We start from the raw sequence: 20,320 nt of genomic DNA on the forward strand, positions 1-20,320 counted from the left end.
CACACAGCTCTCAGGATTGCGCTGTTTCCTGACGCGGGCGCTCCAGACCCGTCGCCATTTTTCACTTTAGTTGGCTTTTAATTAAAGACTTTTTTAGACAAAGAAAAACTGAGAGGATTCATTACCAGCAGATCTGTACTTCAGTTAAAGGAAGTTCTTTAAGCAGAACGTACATGATACAAGTTAGAAACTTGGATCTACATACAAAAATAAAGATCTTTTGTAACAGTGAAAATGAAGATAAATAGAAAATAGCTTTTTTCCTTCTTTTTCACCATTCTAAAAGATAATTGACTGTATAAAGCAAAATAATAGTAATATAATGTGGGCATTGAGCAGTAAAATTAAAATAACATTAGCATCAAATTCTCAAATAGCACAAAATCCCCAAATATTTGGAAATTAAATAACACACTCCTAGATAACCCATGAGTCAAATAGGAATTCACAAGGGAAATTAGAAAATATTTTAAATGAAAACACAAAACATCAAAATTCGCAGAATACAGATAAAACAGTGTGGAGTATACTAACATTTATAAAGCAAATGTATTTCGCAGGGCTTAGCCTCCAAAGCCCTGTAGTTTCAGGTATAACCTAACCTTTTAAAATTACATATAGAAATGTTGAGTTTGCAAAAGACAGGAAACTTTCCTCAGGCTCTGCTGTAGATATAGAATTGTAACACAGCAAAGTTGCTGGCTCTCAAGGACAGATGTCCTTGAGAGCAGGTTAACCTACTGATTGATATGTTAGAAAACTTGCATTATTGTTATGTAAAAATACTGAGGAAACTGCTGCAGGAAAAGAGTGTTTACTAAGAACAAATTTTTGTTGGTGGATCATCTTAACCTTTTGCAAATTGCCTTATGGAATGTCACTTTGCTCATTTCAATAATGTTACTAGTTTTCCATTTGTTGGCCATAATTCTGCCCATATCCTTGTGTTTTTGTAATGGTTAAATCGACTGAATTTTTTTGTAAAACTTCCTTGTCTTTACAATAAAAGGGAGAGACTAACTTTGGATGAGGCTGACACATTCAGTTTTGCCCCTCCTAATGGGGAAATTACTGAAGTGCAGTCCGTCCGGGCCTCAATGCATACATAGTGCTTGAGTAATCATGTAGTTTTTTTTTTGGCTCCATTACACAGGGAAAAGAAGTGTAACAAAATAGAGTATAGAGGGGAATTTATAACATTAAATATCTATATTAGAAAAGAAGCAAGGTCTGAAATCAATTAACCAAGTTTATCTAAGACTATCTGCAGGTGAGTAGACCGGGCCTAACGAAACTATGGCATATTAGAACAAACATTTAATTCCATAGACCTGAACTTGCTGAACCTTAGACTCATCGGGGGAGCATTTAAAAAACACTCATGCTTGGGGGCAGGGTTTGGGCACATTTGTAATGTTCTTCAGGTGATTCTAATTGGCAGTACCAGTTAGGAACCACTGATTTAACTGAATTAAAATTACTTATCATGGAAGTGGGAGAACAATGTAAAATATGAGACACAGCAAGCAATATGTTGTGTTTTTCTCTTTAAAAAATTATAATTACCCGAATCACAGCATTCAAGTCTTCAATTATGTTCTTGTTGATGAGAATTGCATCGGAATACTCCAGTGTTAACTGGAAATTCTCCAGTTCTACCTGTCCTTGTTTAAGGAGAATTTGGATTGTCAAATCCAACTGGCATCTCGCTTTCTCTTCCTGTAATCTATATTAAAAAAGACTTCAAAGCAAGTAGTTGTAACACTTATATCTCAAATTTCATTTGAGAATATAATATTCAAATCAGCTGAAGGAAAACATACTGGAGATTAGTGTGAAGAATATTTTTCCAGTGACAAGCTTCCCTGGAGGTCTCTCTGATACCTCTTCCTATTGACATGGAAATACACTTGGGTTGCTCAAACAGCAATATGGACAGAAATACACTCATAAAATTTTACTTTAGGATTAAGAAAATATTAGTATAGTTTTGATTGTAATAAAAGTAAAGTAAAAATGAAGAAAATAGAGATGTTACTAAATAACAAATCTATTAAAGTTCTGACCTTATTTATTGATTTTTCCTACTATGTTAACAGTATTTAATCTGAATGCTACTTATCAAGTGTATTACAAGGTAATTCATATTCCTCCTTATAGCCTAAATCTAAAAATGATGTATAACAATGAATGTGGAAGCACTGGAGGAGTATTTATCAATGTGGCTGTAAGTACGACCAAACAATGAAGGACTTGAAAGAGTATGCCAATCAGTCAGTTAAAAACAACAAACTCCCCCAAAGAAAAAGATATTAGCTGGCTATGTGTCTATGTGGAAAGTTTTTGGACATCTGCTTAATTTTCCGCACAGTTAACTGATAAGGCTTGAACCCTAAAATACTTCTGGCGGAAACAGGTTCTTTGTATTTTTAATGTGGAAAGGGCAGATCTAAAAAAATACTAAGATGATCTAAAACTTGCTTATTTGTAATAAGAGAAATGGAACATGTGGGAAAGTTCCATCCTGAATCAAGGTCTTATGTAACAAAATGCAGATTCTAAAATAGAAATTATTATTATTTTTTTCTGCAGCTGGCTGGTATGGGGATCCAAACCCTTGACCCTGGAGTTACCAGCACCAGCTCTCCAAAGTGAGCTAGCCAGCCAGCCCTAAAATAGAAATCTTAAAGCACAGTGCTGGGATTGAGACAGAGAAGTTTGCACCAGCTGTAAGTCAGTCAGTGAGCAGGCATTCTCCCCCAAAGATAACACAACCTAACTTAGGCCTAGCTTAGACTTTGAGTATGCGAACATGAATGGAAGGTTCAAATTACAGGACAAGTTCCTGGAACACTTTCTCAATCTCCTGCTGCACCTGCTCATCCTCCTCAACTCTCTTCCGGAGAAAGGCCATCATTTCCATTAAACCAGCTGCTTTCTGCTTTACCTGGAGAAATCAAACCACAGATATCTCAGAACATACATAGCTTCAATTTTAAAAAACATTCATCTTTTAGCTTTTTTTTGTACAAAATCTTAACAAGTTTGTCTTTCTAAGAGATTAATGAAAATTTAAATCACTGATATTTTGTAATACAGGTTGAGCATCCCTTATTCAAAATGCTTGGGACCAGAGTGTTTCAGATTTTGGATTTTTTTGGATTCTGGAATATTTGCATTATATTTACCAGTTTAGCATCCCTAGTCTGCAAATAGGAAATCTGAAATGCTCCAATGAACATCTCCTTTGTGCATCATATCAGTGCTCAAGAAGTTTTGATTTTGAAGCATTTCAGATTTCACATTTTCAGATTAGGGCTATTAAACTTGTGTAAGGTGTCTAAAACTTACATGGTACATTCCATGAATAATTTGAAGAGTATCAAATTTGCTTCTTGCTGAAAATCAAGTATGCAAGCAAGTATAATTTTTCTTATATCTTATTTTACAGTTTGTTTCCATCACCTTAGATGAAATTATAAAGTCATAGATACTTTAACAAAAATATGTATGTGGCACTAAATTTAGGGAATTTGGGGTAGGGAAGGCAGGAAGTAGTAGTCAAGAAGCAACAAGAAGAAGGATTTTCTTCTCAAATAAACACACTCTCAAAATTTTACCCTTTGCTACATTTTTTTTTCTATTCTAGCAAAACTATAATGCTGGTTATGCTGAGCTAAATACAATTCCAACCTATGCAAAATGAGATAATCTATAACAGTGATGTCCAAGAGAAATATGCGAGCCACAAATGTGAGCCACATATGTAATTTTAAATTTTGTAGTAGCCATATTATAAATAGTAAAATGTAACAGATGAACCTAATTTTACTAATATATTTTACTTAATATATGAAAAATACCACTTAACCTGTAATTAGTACAAAAATATTAATGAGACATTTTCCATTCTTTTTTCCACACTAAATCTGTGCATATTTTCCACTTATAGCACATCTCAATTAGGACTGGCCACATTTATTTCAAGTGTACAATAACCACATGTGGCGAGTAGCCACTATTTTGGACAGCTCTGGCCTATACTTAGCCCTCAGTAACACCAAAGTTAATACCTTATTTCATTATTTTATTATTAATATTACCAACTACTACCCTAGCAGGAAAACCTAAATAATTAGCTTTTCTGGATGCACTGACCAATGTGTAAACTATATAGTTGATGTTAGTACACTAAAAATAAAATAAGATATAAAATAAAACAAAATAAATGTTATATACTTTCTGTTCATTTTCCACTTTTGCTCGTCTGGTTATGCAGAAATGATCCCAGATCAAGGGGTCCAAGCCTTCTGGCATGTTATTAACATTGTCCAACTCATCCATGGCTTTCATTAACTGGGCAAAGTTGTCCTTATTCAACTTTCCAGATCCTGGTCGCTCTCCGAAAGGGACAATATTGGTCGTATCTAAATTCACTTTCTGTTTGTGAATCCTGGGATTACCAAGAAAAGCCCATCAACCTTTAAGATTCTCACAAAACAGGTCAATGTTAAATATTAAGACCCTGAGCACATGACACATTGTATGGCACTTTCCTTTGGCACTTGAGAGGTGGTGGGTGGATTATTCCAAAGAGAAAGGCACCCACTTTGTCCTTCTTCCACACCTTCTAGATCCCTAGGCATGACCTCGGCTGGACTATAGCCATCCTTAACTGTTGTCAGCACTGGTGGCTTTACCTGTGCCGGGAAATGTCTCCCTTCTGCGTATTATAAGCAGGCAAATAAATGACCAAGAGAAGTGTGGGTGTTCCTTGGTTCTGTCTTGCCCGTCCTCTGCTGGTAACCTTTTGGCAGGTGAGTAGCCTGCAATATGTATAGATGTATGTGGAACGGGAGAAGTGCCTCTTTTGATCTATGTTAAGAGATTAGTTTTGTTTCCCTGTGCTGCGGCCGAAGAGGGAAGAAGGGTACAAAGATTTGTGCCAGGCACTCACTTACAAGGTGCTTTACAGACCATTGTGAGGTCAGTACTGTTATCCCCCTTCTGCAGATAAGGAAAGTCAGGCTCTGAGAGGTGCTATCAGCCCAAGGCTACAGGTTTGATAGGTGATGGCATTAGGATTTAAAGTTAATTCTGTTTGACAACAAAGCTTGTGCTTTTCCCTTGCTGCCTCCCAGTATATAGGAGGTCTCACTTCTTTCTTCGCAAGGAAAAGGTATGCACTTGGGCTTACTATAACTCACTCCTTTAAAAATAGGAAAACCAAGACATGAGGCATGTTCTGGGTTAAATTCCCTAGGATGCATGTAACATTTCAAGGGTGAGAGAATGAATTTGTATTTGACACAGATTAGCCTACACCTTTGTGACAGACTGCATGATTTCTAGATTATGTTTGAAAATTATGAAATCTGAATTTATAATGTTGGAAGTCAGCAAAGCGTAATTCTAATGCTACTCTCAGAAAAAAAGTTTATATATTTTAGAATTGTTTTGATAATGGTTATTTTCAACCATTTATGATGGCATTTTTCAAACTTTGTCTTAAGTACATTCATAGGAGATACTCTGAGGAAAGGCAATTTGTGGTCAAATAAATTTGGATAACACTGTTTACTCTGTTTCTTATACTTGGAGATGCAAAGGTCAATAACAAGTTTTGAGAAGTTTTGCAGTAAAAAAGTCTGTTTAACTTTTTTTTAAGGCCAGTATTTCCCCAAACTTATTTAGTTCTGGAAGCCTATTATGTATAATTCCAATTCATACCACAAAAAATATATATTTTTAGAACACATCTTGGGAAAAACTGTTTCTAAATCTATATGCCATCTATGACTTAAGAGAAATCACTTTTATGTATAAAATAGGACCTATAATGGCACTATGCTTAGATACTTAACTTTTTTTAAATAATGAAAAGAAATTATGACTCTTTATTCCTTACCTTAAGATATAGGCATAATCTCAAAAAATACTGAATTATGACCACAGCACGTAAACATCTCCACCTAAAAGATAGGTGAATATTGCCCTCTAATTGGAAGAAAAAAGCTGAAATCTAATAACACTTCTCTTCATTTACAACTTTTTTCTCAAAGACATAATAGGAAACGAGAAACAAACCTTGGTCGATGTTTAAAAAGTTTTTAAAAGTCAACAGCATAATAGCAAAACGTAACAGCAAAGGAGAAACAAACCTTGGCCGACGTTTAAAAAGTTTGTAGAGTATGTCCACTTGGTGACCGGGAATTTCAGAAAACTCCTTTTTAAAGCTGCGATCCAGAACCTAAGGTCAAACACACACATCATTGTGAGGACTGCAACTTTGTACAGAAACCTTTTATTTGCTGACAATACCCTTCAAAATACAGGTTGCATCATTTTGACTTTTTAAAAAAATCCACGAAAACTCAGTTTATAGAGTTGAGTTGTTGGAGGGTGACCATTCACTATGAAAAGATTTCACAAAGATTTGTTTTGAATAGGAGTCACCTCAGTGCATAAAAAAGGTTATTTCATATAAGAGGTCTCAGAAATCATCCAGAATGGAAGTTTCCCAAAATAATATTTAGCCACAAAACATGCAAGTTATTCTAATTATTCTTTTCCTTTCCATCTTATTCTATTCCATTCTATTTTGTTCTCTTCTGTCCTGTTTCATTTCATTCTATTCTGTCTTATTTATGCTATTGTATCCTATTCTTTTCTACTATAAAACTGCTGGTCATAGCCTACTAAATTAATTTTATGACCAACTAATGGGGTCTGCAATGTAAAAGGGCTAGATGATCACCCTATTTTTTGTTTAAGGGAAAGCTTAAACCAGAGAAGTTTACAAAAACTCATTTTACACATGGATTTTTCAGAAATATACAGTGGCACAGAATGAAGTTCACTGACAGCTCAGAATTATAGTAGGAGAAAAACCTGTGAGGAAATTAAGAGTTCCCCTTTAATCTTCCCAAATCCAGGCTGCAACATCTCTACTGCATTGCTGAATGGGTAAGACAATGACTGTCACCTTGTCTTCTGCCAGTAAGTTGTCATAGTGCTCCCTGTACACATCGAGGTCTTCTCTAGATTTCTGGATGGCTTCTGAAATCTGGTTCTATAATAACATCAGGAATAGTTTATTGGAAGTGGAGACTTTTCAGGATGAACAAAAATGCTGGGGATACTAAAAAGAATAAGGAATTTCCTAGTACAAGATAAATGTGTCAGTGAAGTAGCCATTACAGATAACATTCATAGAAGAAATAAGCCAATTGGAGACCTTGAAGGAACAGGCATAGCCACCTCTGTACGTGAGTGTGTAAGTGTCTATGGAGCTCTCTGTATGCTTGGTGGGGCAGTGTGGATGATGAAAGCACATAGGCTTGGGAGTGGCGTGGACCTCGGTTTGAGAGACTGAGCATAAATGTGGAAGGTGATCAGACCCTATATAAAAACAGAATTCTGACCCACAACCTCTGCAGCAACCAGCCAGGAAGCTAAACCACAGCCTTTGCAGTGATCATCCCAAACTGTCAGGACTTTGTCAATAACTTTGTCAGTAACTGCTTCTCTAATTTTTGCCCTCATTTCCAACTTAGGCCCATCCGAAGAATGCCAAATATATTTCTCACACCAAACACATAGGTTGTCCCGCTTCTAGTTGGTTTGCCTCCAGCTTCCCCATGCCAGCAACTTCCAATCAAGGTGCACCTAAAGCCCTCCCTTCTTTTTACTATCAAGTTTTCCCACTCAAGTTGCCTGCCTTTGAGTCTGCCAAACACAAGTGATAGTGGCTGAGTCACTTGCTCTGCCAAGCTCTGAATAAATATCCTCTGCTTGTTCTCATTTGGGTGGTCTTTGTTTATTTCCACAGTTCCAACTCCTGCTCTATTACATATTAGTGGGTGACTTAGGCATGTTATCCAGCCTCTCTGAGATGGTCTCCTCATCTGTGAAAGAAATCTAGTTCTCTCCAGGGGTTTTATGAGGAGGGCTGTCTTTAGAAGGTGCTTTGCATATGGCCGTTTAACAGAGGCTTAGAAAAAAGTGAGTACATATGTCACATATGATACAGTAAGTCATGCATTCATAAATGTTCTTTATTAATACTAATAAAAGCTAACATCTGTTAAAACTTATTATGTATTAAGCATTTCGTATTCATTGTCTCTTTAATGAATGACATCTGTTCATGCTCACATTTATATAGTTTTTCAGAATACAGCAGTTTTTCATTCTACAAGCTAACCCATTGCTTATCTTTTCATGTTTAGTGAAACTTAGAGTGCCAAATGGTCCAGAGAGAACAATATTCCCTAAAGAAGCGTTTGAAAGCAGCCTAAAAGGCTTGTCCAAGATCCCTCAGCCAGTCAGTGGTTAAAAGCTGGTGCTTCCAGCCATGAAGTTACATGACCTCATTTTATAAACCACATGTCATCCAAAAACTACATGGTTCTTTTGACTAAAGGATAGCAGATGTAGAATCACATAACTTTACTAACAGATTGGAATGGGTACTTTCACCTGGCCCTGGAGCGAAGTGCTAGACAGGGAGCCAAGGGATGCACATGGGTGAGTAAGAATGGTGGACAGAAGGAAGGGTCCAGATGCATGAGCTCCTGTTAAACACGGAGCACGTCTGTCAGAAAGTGCTTGTACTCAGATGCCAGACACTGTACTTACTTTCTCTTCCTGCTTCTTTGTAAGGTAGTTGTTCAGGAAACTTTCTCTGGAGCTTAATTCTTCATTCAACAGTAAAGAGAAAACAAGGTTGTTTATTTTCAATTCCTCCTGTAGAAACATTAAAAAAAAAAAAAGGTGTTGTGTGGCGGGGATGATCAATACTACCTGAGACTTTTTATCGACAGTCATAGACTTAGCACTAATCAAACAAGTTTATGTCATAAAAGTAAGAAAAATCTTTTAAAGAAAAAAGGAGTATAGACTGTTGAAATAACTATCCAGTTATTTTACCTTTCTCGTCATTTCACTGTAAGGAAAAACACATATACAGAAAAATACCTAACACAAATGTGTAGTTGAATGAGTTATTGTAAAGGTACACACTTTTGTTATCACCACTCAATTCATAAAATACAAATTTTCCACTGCAAAAGATCTTTCCAGCTGTCCCCATCAAAATGTCCTGACTTTGACAGTAAGTAAAAACTTACTTGTTATTTGTAGTTTTACTACCCAAGTGTGTATACCTAGACTCTACAGTACAGTATAATTTGTTCATTAAAAACATTTTGTCATGTCTTTTAAATCTCTTATAATCTTCATGTTCTCTACCAACCCTTTCTTTTCCTCACAATTTATTTATAGTTATCAGTAGTGGCTGTAGTTTCGCCTCGTCTGGGTTTTGCCATTCCTGCCGGGACCCTGAGGACACAGCCATCCTCCTGAAGATTCCGTCACCACTCTCCAGTGTTGCCTTGTCTTTTCTGATTGACCCCTTGCTTTGGTGAGACACATCTTCCAATAGCTCTCTGAAAATGAGGTCATGTAAATTTTGGAAACCTTGCATGTCTCAAAATATCGTTATCCACCTCTTAAACTCAATTAATAGTTTGGCTGGGTATAGATTCCAATGTCAGAAATAATTTTCTCTCAGAATTTAAAGACATCGCTCCTTGATCTTCTTGTTTCTAGTTACTGCATACTTCATTTATATTCCTACTGTTGGAGGAAATTAAGACAGACTTTTTCATCTGGTCTTTTGGGGCATGAGAATTATTTATTCATTTAACGTATACTATGGACCAAGCCTTTTGCTACTTGCTGGAGATACAGGGATGAACAGGAAAGATTTAGTCCTTGCCCTCATGGAGCTTACAGTCTTGGAAGCATTAAAAATAATCTCACATAAATTAAAATTCAGCTGCACTAAGTGGTAGAAAGGAAAAGAATGGAATATATAGTAGGAAGATATAACCTAATCTGAGAATCTAACTTTTAAGCTGTGACTGAAAGGATGACAAGATACAGTCTAGGAGGCAAAGAAGTTGGTAGAGAGTATTACTGGCAGAGTCATGAGGAAAGAGGATACTGGGTGTGTTCAAGACACTGAAAAAGGAAGTGTGGCAAGTGAAGGGAAGGGTGGCACAAGATGAGGCTGGGGAGGAGCATCCAAGGCTCAGAGCATCCAAGACCTTGGCGCCTGGTCAGGGTGCTGGTCTTTATCCTAAGAACAACGGAAGGCCACTGTCTCCTTAAAAGCAAAAGTCACGTAAGTAAAGCCTTTGTTTACCTGATTGACAACCATCTCTGCCTTCACTCTCCTTTCAAAGAGTCTTTTCAAATAGTCATCAAAGTTCTGTGTGCTTTCTTGAATAGAGGTTTGAAGTTTTTTTAGTTCTGCTTCTAATGACTGAAAGGAAGGCAATAGTAAAGTTAACGTTTAGGGATATTAAATCCTTCTGGCAAGTAGTGTTTGCATTTTGCCACAAGGAAGGGGCAAGTGGAGGACAGATCTTGTGAGGTGTTCTGGGCCCTTTGCCCCCTGTCCCCCTTCAACCAGAGATGTTCTATTGGATCTATTTAGTACACTGTGTGTCTGAGATTTTTGCTTAAGAAAAGATAACACTGGGGGAAATAGGTTAAAAATCACTGATCATGGCTAATAATGCAGGCAGACATAGGCCTAGTAAAACAAATTACAAATACAAATACAAATTACAGGGAATCTTTCCAGAAAATTCTGACTCTCTATACAGGATGGCAATTTCAAGGCACACAATTTGGTTCTAAAAAAAATCTTGATTTTGTTTTCAAACTCTGAACACATTTTCATGGAATTTTTTATATTTTTAAGGAAACAAGAAGTGAGCATTCATATACATATGTTTATGTATTTGTACTCTCTTGTTTTCTGTATGTTTTGTCCTTCTAAACAGTTCTACACCAAGGTAAGAAAGTCCCCCTGCCCCTTTTAAAAGTTGTACCAGGATATTGAGCTAACGTAGCTTACCTTACATAGTAGGTAAGTGGAAAGCTATAAATTTATATTTCTAAAAAGAACAACACTTATAGATCGATATAAGGCATATTGTTACAAATTATTTTTATCTTTAAATACAAAAAAATCAAGAAAGTAATCCCATTTACAATAGCTTCCAGAAAAAATACTTAGGAATAAATTTAACCAAAGAAGTGAAAGAACTCTAGAAGAACTATAAAACACTGATGAAAGAAATTGAAGAGGTCAAAACAAAATTAAAAGATATTCCATGTTCCTAGATTAGAAGAATTAATATTGTCAAAATATCCATACTACCCAAGTAAGTTACAGATCCAATGCAATCCCTATCAAAATACCAATGACATTCTTCACAGAAATAGAATAAACAACCGTAAAATTCATGGAACCACAAAAGACCCTGAATAGCCAAAGCAATCCTGAGTATAAAGAACAAAGTTGGAAGCATCACACTGCCTGACCTCAAAATATACTACAAAGCTATAGTAACCAAAATAGCATGGTACTGGCATCAAAACAGACACACAGACAAATAGAACAGAATAGAGAACCCAGAAGTAAACCCAAATCATTTTCAACAAAGAAGTCAATAACACACATTGGAAAAAAGACAATCTCTTCAATAAATTGTGCTGGGATAACTGAAAAGAACTGAGACCACCAGAGGTGGGAAAGAGGGAGGGGGAGCTATAGAGAAATTGGTAAGGACCACAGAAAATGTTTACATTGTTTACATTGTGTAAAGATAAAACTAAAAGGAAAAAAAAAGATATGCAGAAGAAAAAACTAGACTCCTATCTCTCACTATATACCAAAACCAACTAAAAATGGATTAAAGATCTAAATATAAGGTCTGAGACTATGAAACTATTAGAAGAAAACATTGGGGAAATGCTACAGGATATGTTCTGGGCAAAGTTTTTTTGGGGGTAAAACCTCAAAAGCACAGGCAACAAAAGCAAAAATAGACAAATGGAATTATATCAAATAAAAAGCTTTTTCACAGCAAACAACTGGCAAAGTGAAGAGACAACCTACAGAATGGAAGAAAATATTTGCAAACTACCTACCCAACAAGGGATTAATGACCAGAATATACAAAGAGCTAGAACAACTCAATAGCAAAAAATGAAACAAAAAACAAAAAACACCAAACAACCACCACCACAACAATCCAATTAAAAAATGGGAAAATTATCTGAACAGACATTTCTCAAAAGGTATACGAAAAATCCTCAACATCATTAATCATTAGGGAAATGCAAATCAAAACCACATTGAGGTATCTTCTCATCCCAGTTAAAATAACTATTTATAAATTATTTTGATATAACTTCAAACTTACAGAAAAGTTGCAAGAATATTCCAAAGAATTCCTACTTACTTTTTACCAAATTCACCAATTATTGACATTCTGCCCCATTTGCCTTATCACTTTCTCTATCTACGTATCTACCTACCTACCTTTTTCTGAACAGTTTGAAAGCAAGTTTCAGACACTTGAGGACAGGCTGCTTCTTTCATAGAGTGTCACTCAGTTTAGGATGATTTGATGTTTTCTCATGCTTAGACCCAGGTTACACATTTTTAGCAGGAACACTACATAAGTTAAGTTGTGTCCTCAGTTTACCACATCAGGAGACACATGATGTTGGTTTGTTTCATCATTAGTGGTGTTAACTTGGAATATTTGGTTAAGTAGTGTCTGCCAGTTTCTCTACTGTAACGTTACTGTTTTTCCATTTAGAATTAGTTAATTTGTGGGAAAATACTTTGACTATATAATTATCTTGTTCCTCATCACGTTCTTACCTACCAGCTTTAGCATCTGTTGATGGTTCTTACTTGAATCAATTATTATTATGATGATAAAAGATTTACTTTAAAAAACCAAGTTCTCTCTATGCCAGTTTAATAAGGAAAGAGATTGACTATGAGAAGATGATAGAGAAAGAGGTTTGGCCAGAAGTATAGAGGCACACAGGGCTGGCCAGTTAGCTCACTTGGTTAGAGTGCAGCCTTGTAACACTAAGGTCAAGGGTTTAGATCCCCTTACTGGTCAGCACCCCTCCCATCCCCCCGCCAAATTGACAAAAGTATAGAGACATATAATGCAAGGAGAAATATCATCCAAATTAAGCTACTTAAGCAGTGAGGAAATATTAAAATAAAACAAATACAGAAAAAGCACATCTCAGGGTCAATTTGCTTGTAATTTATATCACTATTTCATAAGGATGGAAAAGGCCCACGGACTGTGGCATCTGAGTGGCTATTCCTCGGGATGCTGCGTTTTTAGATAACGGAGCATCCTCACATGGCAAATGGCCACAGATTCAGCCAGCCAAGGCCAGACTGTTAAATGTCCTCCACACACCCTTCTTTAAAACTCTGAGGTTCCAGGCTTTGAGGGTCTCTGGTCCTGAAAGGACCATTTTATAATGTAAAATGGCCTTTTGCTCGTTGTTCAAGTGCCCCAGATTCTTCTCACATGCTCTTCCATCTGTCCACTTTTCATTTCTACTCCCAGACCTGTTCACCTCTTTCTCCTTTTTGCAATGCAAGCATAAATGCCACCATAAATGGCACATTCCCAAGGAAGCCTTCACTGGGCCCTGTCTTAAGTGTTAGAAGCAAAGCCTGAAACAGGAATCCAGCGCACATGATTTCTGGCAGGACTGCTCTTTGGCAGACACCTGGGAGAGAATGAGGGCAGCAGGGCGGGCAGGAGCTGAGCGATGTGTGATCTCAGGCGATCCAGCCTTGGCCTGATTCCAGGGCTGGGCAGTAATGAGAGAGGCTCTGCTGAGTTGTCGCACTTCGCAACAAGGGGGCTGGGCTTTTGTACCCCACTCCTCACTCCAACTCTTCCAGCCTCATCAGTCATTTGGCTGCCCTGGGCGGGGCAGTGATGTAACCTTGCAGGTGTCTCTGGACAAGGATGTTCCCTTGATCAGCCGGGGCATTGCTCCAGAGAAGGTCTCAGGTATAAGCCTTTATCTGTAGCACTCATAGCAGTGAGAGGATAGGCACGTCAACCTGTGAAAGGGACCTGGTGGGCACCAATGGCCCCAGTCTAAGTTGGTGCCTCTGTGTTTACTGTCATAGGTAGCACCCAAACTTGTTTTTTCTAATTTGTCACATTGTAATTAAATAATTATTTTGTGAACGTGCAGCTAATATATAGCCCTCTCCACTCCAGAAAATAAGCAACATGGGTCAGGGGACAATGTCTGTCTTGTTCACACATGTTCCTCAGGCCCTAACATGGTGCCAAGTACACAGTGGGCCCTCAAGGAGTATTCACTGAAGATATGAATATCACTTTTCCTCAAACATTCCTGGGATAATCTGATTTTGCCTAAAATCTTTTGTATCAGATGCTGAGAAAGGAGATGCAGGGAACAGGCCAATTCTCTGCTTTTGTGTTATAATCTAGTAGAGGAGATGGACAATAAGTAAACAATTAAAAAATGAAGAAGGACAGGTGGTGATAAGTACTGATGAAAGAAAATGGCATCAGTCTGGTCAAAGCACCTAAAATAGAGTTGAGGAGGCCATTTTAGCTTGAGCTTCAGGCACGTCTCATCCGAGGGCACCCTGAACTCATGCAATCAATCACAGCCAGACACCCTAAACTTTCAAACTTTTCTAATCAATCACAAGGGTCACAACCTCCTGGAAGAATGACCAACACATCTGCCGACTATCTGTTGACTGTTACTCCACATACCTCCTACCAAAATGAAGAATTTCTAGTTGAGGATCATCTCACAGACTATTACAATCAACCCTCTACTACCAAGACTACTTAAAGATGTTAGCACCAATCGTAATGTTAGATGAACAACTTTGTAACTGCCTCCCCTCTGTTTGGTCCTTTTCCCTTTATAAGCCCAACTTCCTCTTTGCTTCTCCAGAACACTTCTCAAGGTAACTTGGAAGTGCCTCCTGGGCTGCAGTCACTCAATTTGGGTCACATCAACTCTTCGTTGTTTAGGCTATGCCTCAGTTTCTTTCCAGGTTCACAGTACTATGGAGATAAATAGAGCAGGGTAAGGGAGACATAGAGCAGGATTGGATGTGGAAGAGATCTCCATGGTATATAGGCAGATCAGGTGACAATTGAGTAGAAATCTCAAAGAGGTGAGAGAGCAAGTCATATGGGGGAAGTCAAATGGGCAAAAAGCACTCCAGGCAAAGGATGCAGCATGTTAAGACCCTGCAGCAGAAACGAGCTAAGGGTGTCTGAGTCAAGAGTTTGCTGGGTATCTTTGAGGAACAGCAGGAAATTCAGTGGAGCCAGAACAGTTAATGAAGGAGAGAATGACAGGAGATAAAATGAGATGAGATACAGGGATCAGGGAGGGGGAGAGCAGGGAAATGAATGCATTAAATCTGGAAAAGATGACAGTGGTTTGTTTTAGGGTGGTAGCTGTAGAGGTGTCAGAAGAGGAGCTACTGGGAAGTCAAAAAGGAGGGACTTGAAAGGCAGAAGTGTAGTCTCAGTGGTACTGCTCCTGGGGAGAAAAAGGCAGCTTGGAAGAGGGAGGTGGCCCTTAGAGACTTAGGGGTGAAGGGAAAGAAGGAAGGAAGATGTGGAAATTAAGGGTCCTGTACAAACAAAAGAAAATCATAAAACCAGAAGACACCTCCTCTTCAAAGAAGAACACCATTGTTTAAAGAACTTAACTGTGTATCAAGTTGATAATGTTATCCACACAGAAGTGGGGGAAAAGCATTGGTCCAAATAATTCTCCACATGACATGCTGGTGATGTACCCTCAGCAGGATATATGAGGATACTTCAAAAAGTTCACGGAAAGAGTTGTATTATCTTTAAATTTTATTCTTCCATGAACTTTCCAGAACCCTTATATTCTAGAAATAAAAAAAAAGGTACAAGGAAATTTGTTGAATTGGAACTGAGGTAACAGGCTGTGTATGCACGCGTGCGTGTGTGTGTATGCACGTGTGCGCACGTGTGTGTGTCAAGCTCTGTCCACTGAAATGACCTGAAGCAATGAGCACATCTTGTGCCCAGATTTTGGTCTCTAAATACCAATTCTCAGTAAAAGGAATCAGGTATTAGAAAATAGCTGATTCCAGGTACCTAGAACATCTTGTTGTGTTGGAAAGGGAGAAAGTGCTAAAAAACTGATGGGGACACATGAAAAGGACACTCCAAACACTTTGAACATCAGAAAGAATAATGACAGAAATGGATTAAAACACATTAAATTTTAAGAAGAATATTTTAAAAAAAGAGTGGGCCTAGGGCAGGGCAGAAGGAAAGCTCTTCTTTGCAGAAAAATACTAATAAATAGGGAATAAATGATAAAAACCAGAAAGGCACCATTTTGCAATCACTGTAGTAATGATTGATTCAGACAAGGACCATCAATGGATGCCAAAAGACAGAATGAACAGAGAGTCGCACAGTCTCCAAATGCCACACCACACATTACTGATTAAATACAAGGGAGAATGAGAATTTATGTAATGAAGAAATCTGGAGAATCTCCTTACCAGTGATCATACTTAACGTCACCAATAACGGGACTAACTGACATCAGGTACCTCCTGACACGGTGCACTGAAGACACAGCATCACCTACTTAGTATTATTGTCAAAAATATTTTACCTGTATCTAATCAGGAGAAAACAATCAAATCCAATTTGAGGGACATTCCACAAAACAACTTGGCCTGGACTTTTTCAAAATGCCAATGTCATGGAACAGACACACAAAGCGGTGGACCTGTTCTAAACTAAAGAGGACTAAAAGGACATGAAAACTAAGTGCAATTGATCAGATTCTTGGATTAACAACTGTAAAAAAAAGCTATGAAGGACATCACTTGGACGACAGGGAAATTTTAATATATGCTGTATACTAGACAATAGTATTAATATTAAACTTCTTTTGTATGATAATTTTAATTGTGGTTATATAGGAGAATGTCTTTGTTCTTAGGAGTTTATACTGTAGTATTTAGGACTGTCATAATGTCTTCATTTTATCTCCAATTATTCAGGAGAAAAAGATAGAGAACAATGTGGCAATATTAAAAATCGATGAATATAGGTATACGACATATGCATGTACTATTGGTACATATATGTGGTATATGGATTGTATTATGCACATAACATATCTGTACATTTGAACAATTATAAAATAAAAATTGGTGAAAAGATAATCCACTGTTAGGGAAGTAGGTAGAGGTATAAAATGAAACAAGATTGGCCATGAATAGATCATTGTGGAAGCTGGAAAATGGGGTCATTACACTGGTCTCTTTACTTTCATCTTGTTTGACATTTTCCATAATAAAGTATTTTAAAAAAATTAGAAGAGAGAAATTGGAGACAGTGAATGTAGATTTTTTTTTCCTTTTTGTCTTTTTTACTGACCGGTAACAGGATCGCAACCCTTGGTGTTGCGCCCGCACCATGCTCAGCCAGTGAGCGGGAACCGGTCTCCACATGGGATCCGAACCCTCGGCAGGAGCGCTGCAGCACTCCCAAGCGGCGCACTCTCCAGTGCGCCACCGGGCCGGCCCAAACGTAGATTTTTAAAAATTTTTTGAGTTATGCTGTAAAGGGGAGCAGAGACATTGAGCAGTGAATCCAGAGAAAAGTGGAGTCAAGGGAGTTGGGTTTTTTTTCTTTTGCTTTTCATTTTGAAATAAATTCAGAGTAACCCAAAAGTCACAAGAATAGTAGAAAGAATGTTGGTATCCCCTTCAAGGGAGCACTTAAAAAAAATAAGGTGAGAGAGATATAAGATTTATACATTTTATAAAATGTATAAGATTATAGCATGTGTCTATGCTGATGGGAAAAATCCAACAGAGAGGGAAAATTGATAATGCAGAAAAAAGAAGGACAAATTGATAAATAATGACATGGAGTAGTTGAGACGGGTGGCGTCTAGTGTGCAAGTGGAGAACCAGGCGTGGGTGGATGTAAGACCATTTCATCTGTAAGACACAGAATGGCAGGGAGACTATGGAATTCAGTGCAGCTGGGTGGTAGATGCAGCGGCAGAAGAGTAAGGAAAATCTCTTCTAGTTGCTTCTCTTCTCCCAGTGAAATAAAAAGTACGATGAGAGTGAGTTGAGGGGGTTAGGGGTGGAAAGCTGGAGGACAGAGGAGCAGGTGTGAAATGGTCCTCTAGGTCCACTGGCCAGCTGTAGCAGCACCGCCTGGGAGCTTGTTAGAAGAGTCTCACTCAGGTCCTTCCATTTCCCCAGAACAACCACAGTGACTACGATGGGATCTGAATCTGCATTTTTAGCAAGATCCCCCAGGGGTTGCGGACTGGCAGTGCAGTGTGAGAGCACTGGGCTGGGGGAAAATGCAACAGCATCACTGAGCAGCTCTAAGGACCCAACTGAGATTAAGGTAATTAATTTAGAGTGAAAACTGTCAGTATTTTTTCTTTGTCCACTGCATGGGTACAAATGCAGAGAAGGCAGAGTTAACTGGATTTAATCAAGGCTGGTGTTTCACCAGTGAATATAAGGACCAGGGAAGTGAGGGTGTAGGCAGAGGACTATTTCACAACAGAAAACCACGGACTAAGTGCAGTTGAATGGTCACCACTCTTTACTTCTTAGGTATCTGTACTCCCTAACTCCTTGAAATCTTCAACTCCAGGATTGCTAATTTTGGTTTTTAAGTAAGAACTATCTTAGATTAAAATGAAAGGGGCCTTAGAGGACTGCAGTGAATAAAAACACAGACAAGCAAACAATAGGTTCAAAGAGGTTCAGGACATACGGCTGCAATAAAGCTGCCAAGCTGTCCTGCCTCAAATGATGGTATGATTTTATTTTCTCCACGGAAGAATAAACATTAGTATCTTGGTTGTATACCATCATCTTTTATATCTCTATTGTAATTATAAGTAATTTTAATGCAGGGCTATTTCTTTGCAATGGAAGTAGCAGAACATCACTGCAAGAACTTCACATCAGAACTGTCAAATGTATGCTGCATTGACTGTGTCCTCTTTTTGCAAATCCTTTCCTTGAGATTGAGAACAAATCAAGCAAAAGTATTACTGAACTCAAATTGCAGTGACTTGAACATACTATAATAGATGGTCATTAAACATGTGAAGAGTGGATGAAGGACTGAATGAATCGTAACTATGTGGGAAATGCTGAAATAAATAAGAACTTTTTAAACCATTGCTATATGTTCTATTTGTTTTAAATTGTTCTAACTCCTTAAATTTATCTTCACCTACTTTTCTAAATTCTCTTCAGAATTTAAACTGAAACACTATCCGTAAGCTATTAAAAACACTGAGAAAATAAAAATCATTTGAAATGATACTGGATATGATAGGTTATATTAATTCTTTGCTCTTCTGACCTTTCTATACTTATCTTTTTCTTCATTTAAATCCTTGACTTTTTTCTCATAATCTTTGAATTGTTTCCTTTCCTCTTCAGTCCACAAAGCATCAGGTTTTGCCATGAAATCAGGCTGAGGAATCACCTGAAGACATAAAGGAAAGCATATACTCTAGCTCAAACATAAACGTAGCAGTACAGTAAGAGCTCAGTTGTCATTAATGTTTTTAAAAAGCCCTTTACATTGGCAAGGACAATGACCTTACACTTTGACCAAAGGATATGAAAAAATGTTACAATTGTTTTTCTGTGACTTAGGTGAGGGTGGGAAGTTTGGGATATACCAAGACACTTAGGTATGTGTTGGTATCTTTATGCCTAGAACTACACCTGACCTCCAGGAAGTTCTATGTCACATATCAAAGAAAACACTTCCTGGTGTATCTGGAGCATCCCAGATGAAGCAGTGTCCCAGACTTCTGTAGAGACCGAAGCCACTGTGATTGCTTATTTTGGTGCATTTGTTGCTGTTTGTCAGAAGGCAAACCTGTGGTTTCAAATTTCTTCTTATTTGCCTAATGTGGTATGTTTATAAGGTACTAGGAGCTTGTATAATATTTGTTGGTGTAGAATTTCTAAAACTCAGGTCACATAAGACAAAAATGGTAAAATTTAAGTATCTTTTTTTTACCCCATTCCACCTTCCACAAGGATGGTCAGAAATCTCACCATTCTCAAAATGTCTTCTTTCTTGACATCCAGAACACCTCCCATCATGTCCATCAGGGCTCGGAATCGCATGTCAGTGCTCTGGGAAAGAGTCAGAGTCAGGGAGGGCAGTGAGACAGAGATCTGACACTCTGGGTGGCCCCAGGGGCAGCCTCCCCCAGTGACAGAATGGCTGCATTTAGGTTGAGGAAGGTGGGCAATGACACGGAGAAGAGAAGAGACCGAGATTCGAGTGACCTCCGAACATGACAGATGCCTTGATGTGTTTCTACATTGGTAGGA

At 37.9% G+C, this 20,320-nt stretch overlaps 1 protein-coding gene across 4 annotated transcripts in view; it reads right to left on the bottom strand.

The window, feature by feature from the left end:
* Positions 1-115: 115 nt before the first annotated feature.
* LOC103605421 (WD repeat-containing protein 96-like) overlaps positions 116-20,320 on the bottom strand; it is a 121,436-nt gene continuing 101,231 nt past the window's right edge. For 2 of the 4 annotated variants that reach the window (XM_008590006.1, XM_008590002.1), the window contains 10 exons: positions 20,039-20,119; positions 19,329-19,454; positions 10,211-10,330; positions 8,641-8,748; positions 6,986-7,072; positions 6,162-6,250; positions 4,240-4,453; positions 2,835-2,947; positions 1,567-1,726; positions 116-197 (listed from right to left, as the gene is read on the bottom strand). In XM_008590006.1, the coding sequence (XP_008588228.1) occupies positions 159-197; positions 1,567-1,726; positions 2,835-2,947; positions 4,240-4,453; positions 6,162-6,250; positions 6,986-7,072; positions 8,641-8,748; positions 10,211-10,330; positions 19,329-19,454; positions 20,039-20,119 (1,137 nt within the window). In that variant the 3' untranslated portion in view covers positions 116-158. The remainder of the gene's footprint in view (positions 198-1,566; positions 1,727-2,834; positions 2,948-4,239; positions 4,454-6,161; positions 6,251-6,985; positions 7,073-8,640; positions 8,749-10,210; positions 10,331-19,328; positions 19,455-20,038; positions 20,120-20,320) is intronic. The other 2 variants (XM_008590004.1, XM_008590003.1) reach the window with 2 other exon arrangements.

Source organism: Galeopterus variegatus, unplaced genomic scaffold (genome assembly GCF_000696425.1).
Source record: "Galeopterus variegatus unplaced genomic scaffold, G_variegatus-3.0.2 Scaffold5802, whole genome shotgun sequence".
NCBI lineage: Eukaryota > Metazoa > Chordata > Mammalia > Dermoptera > Cynocephalidae > Galeopterus > Galeopterus variegatus.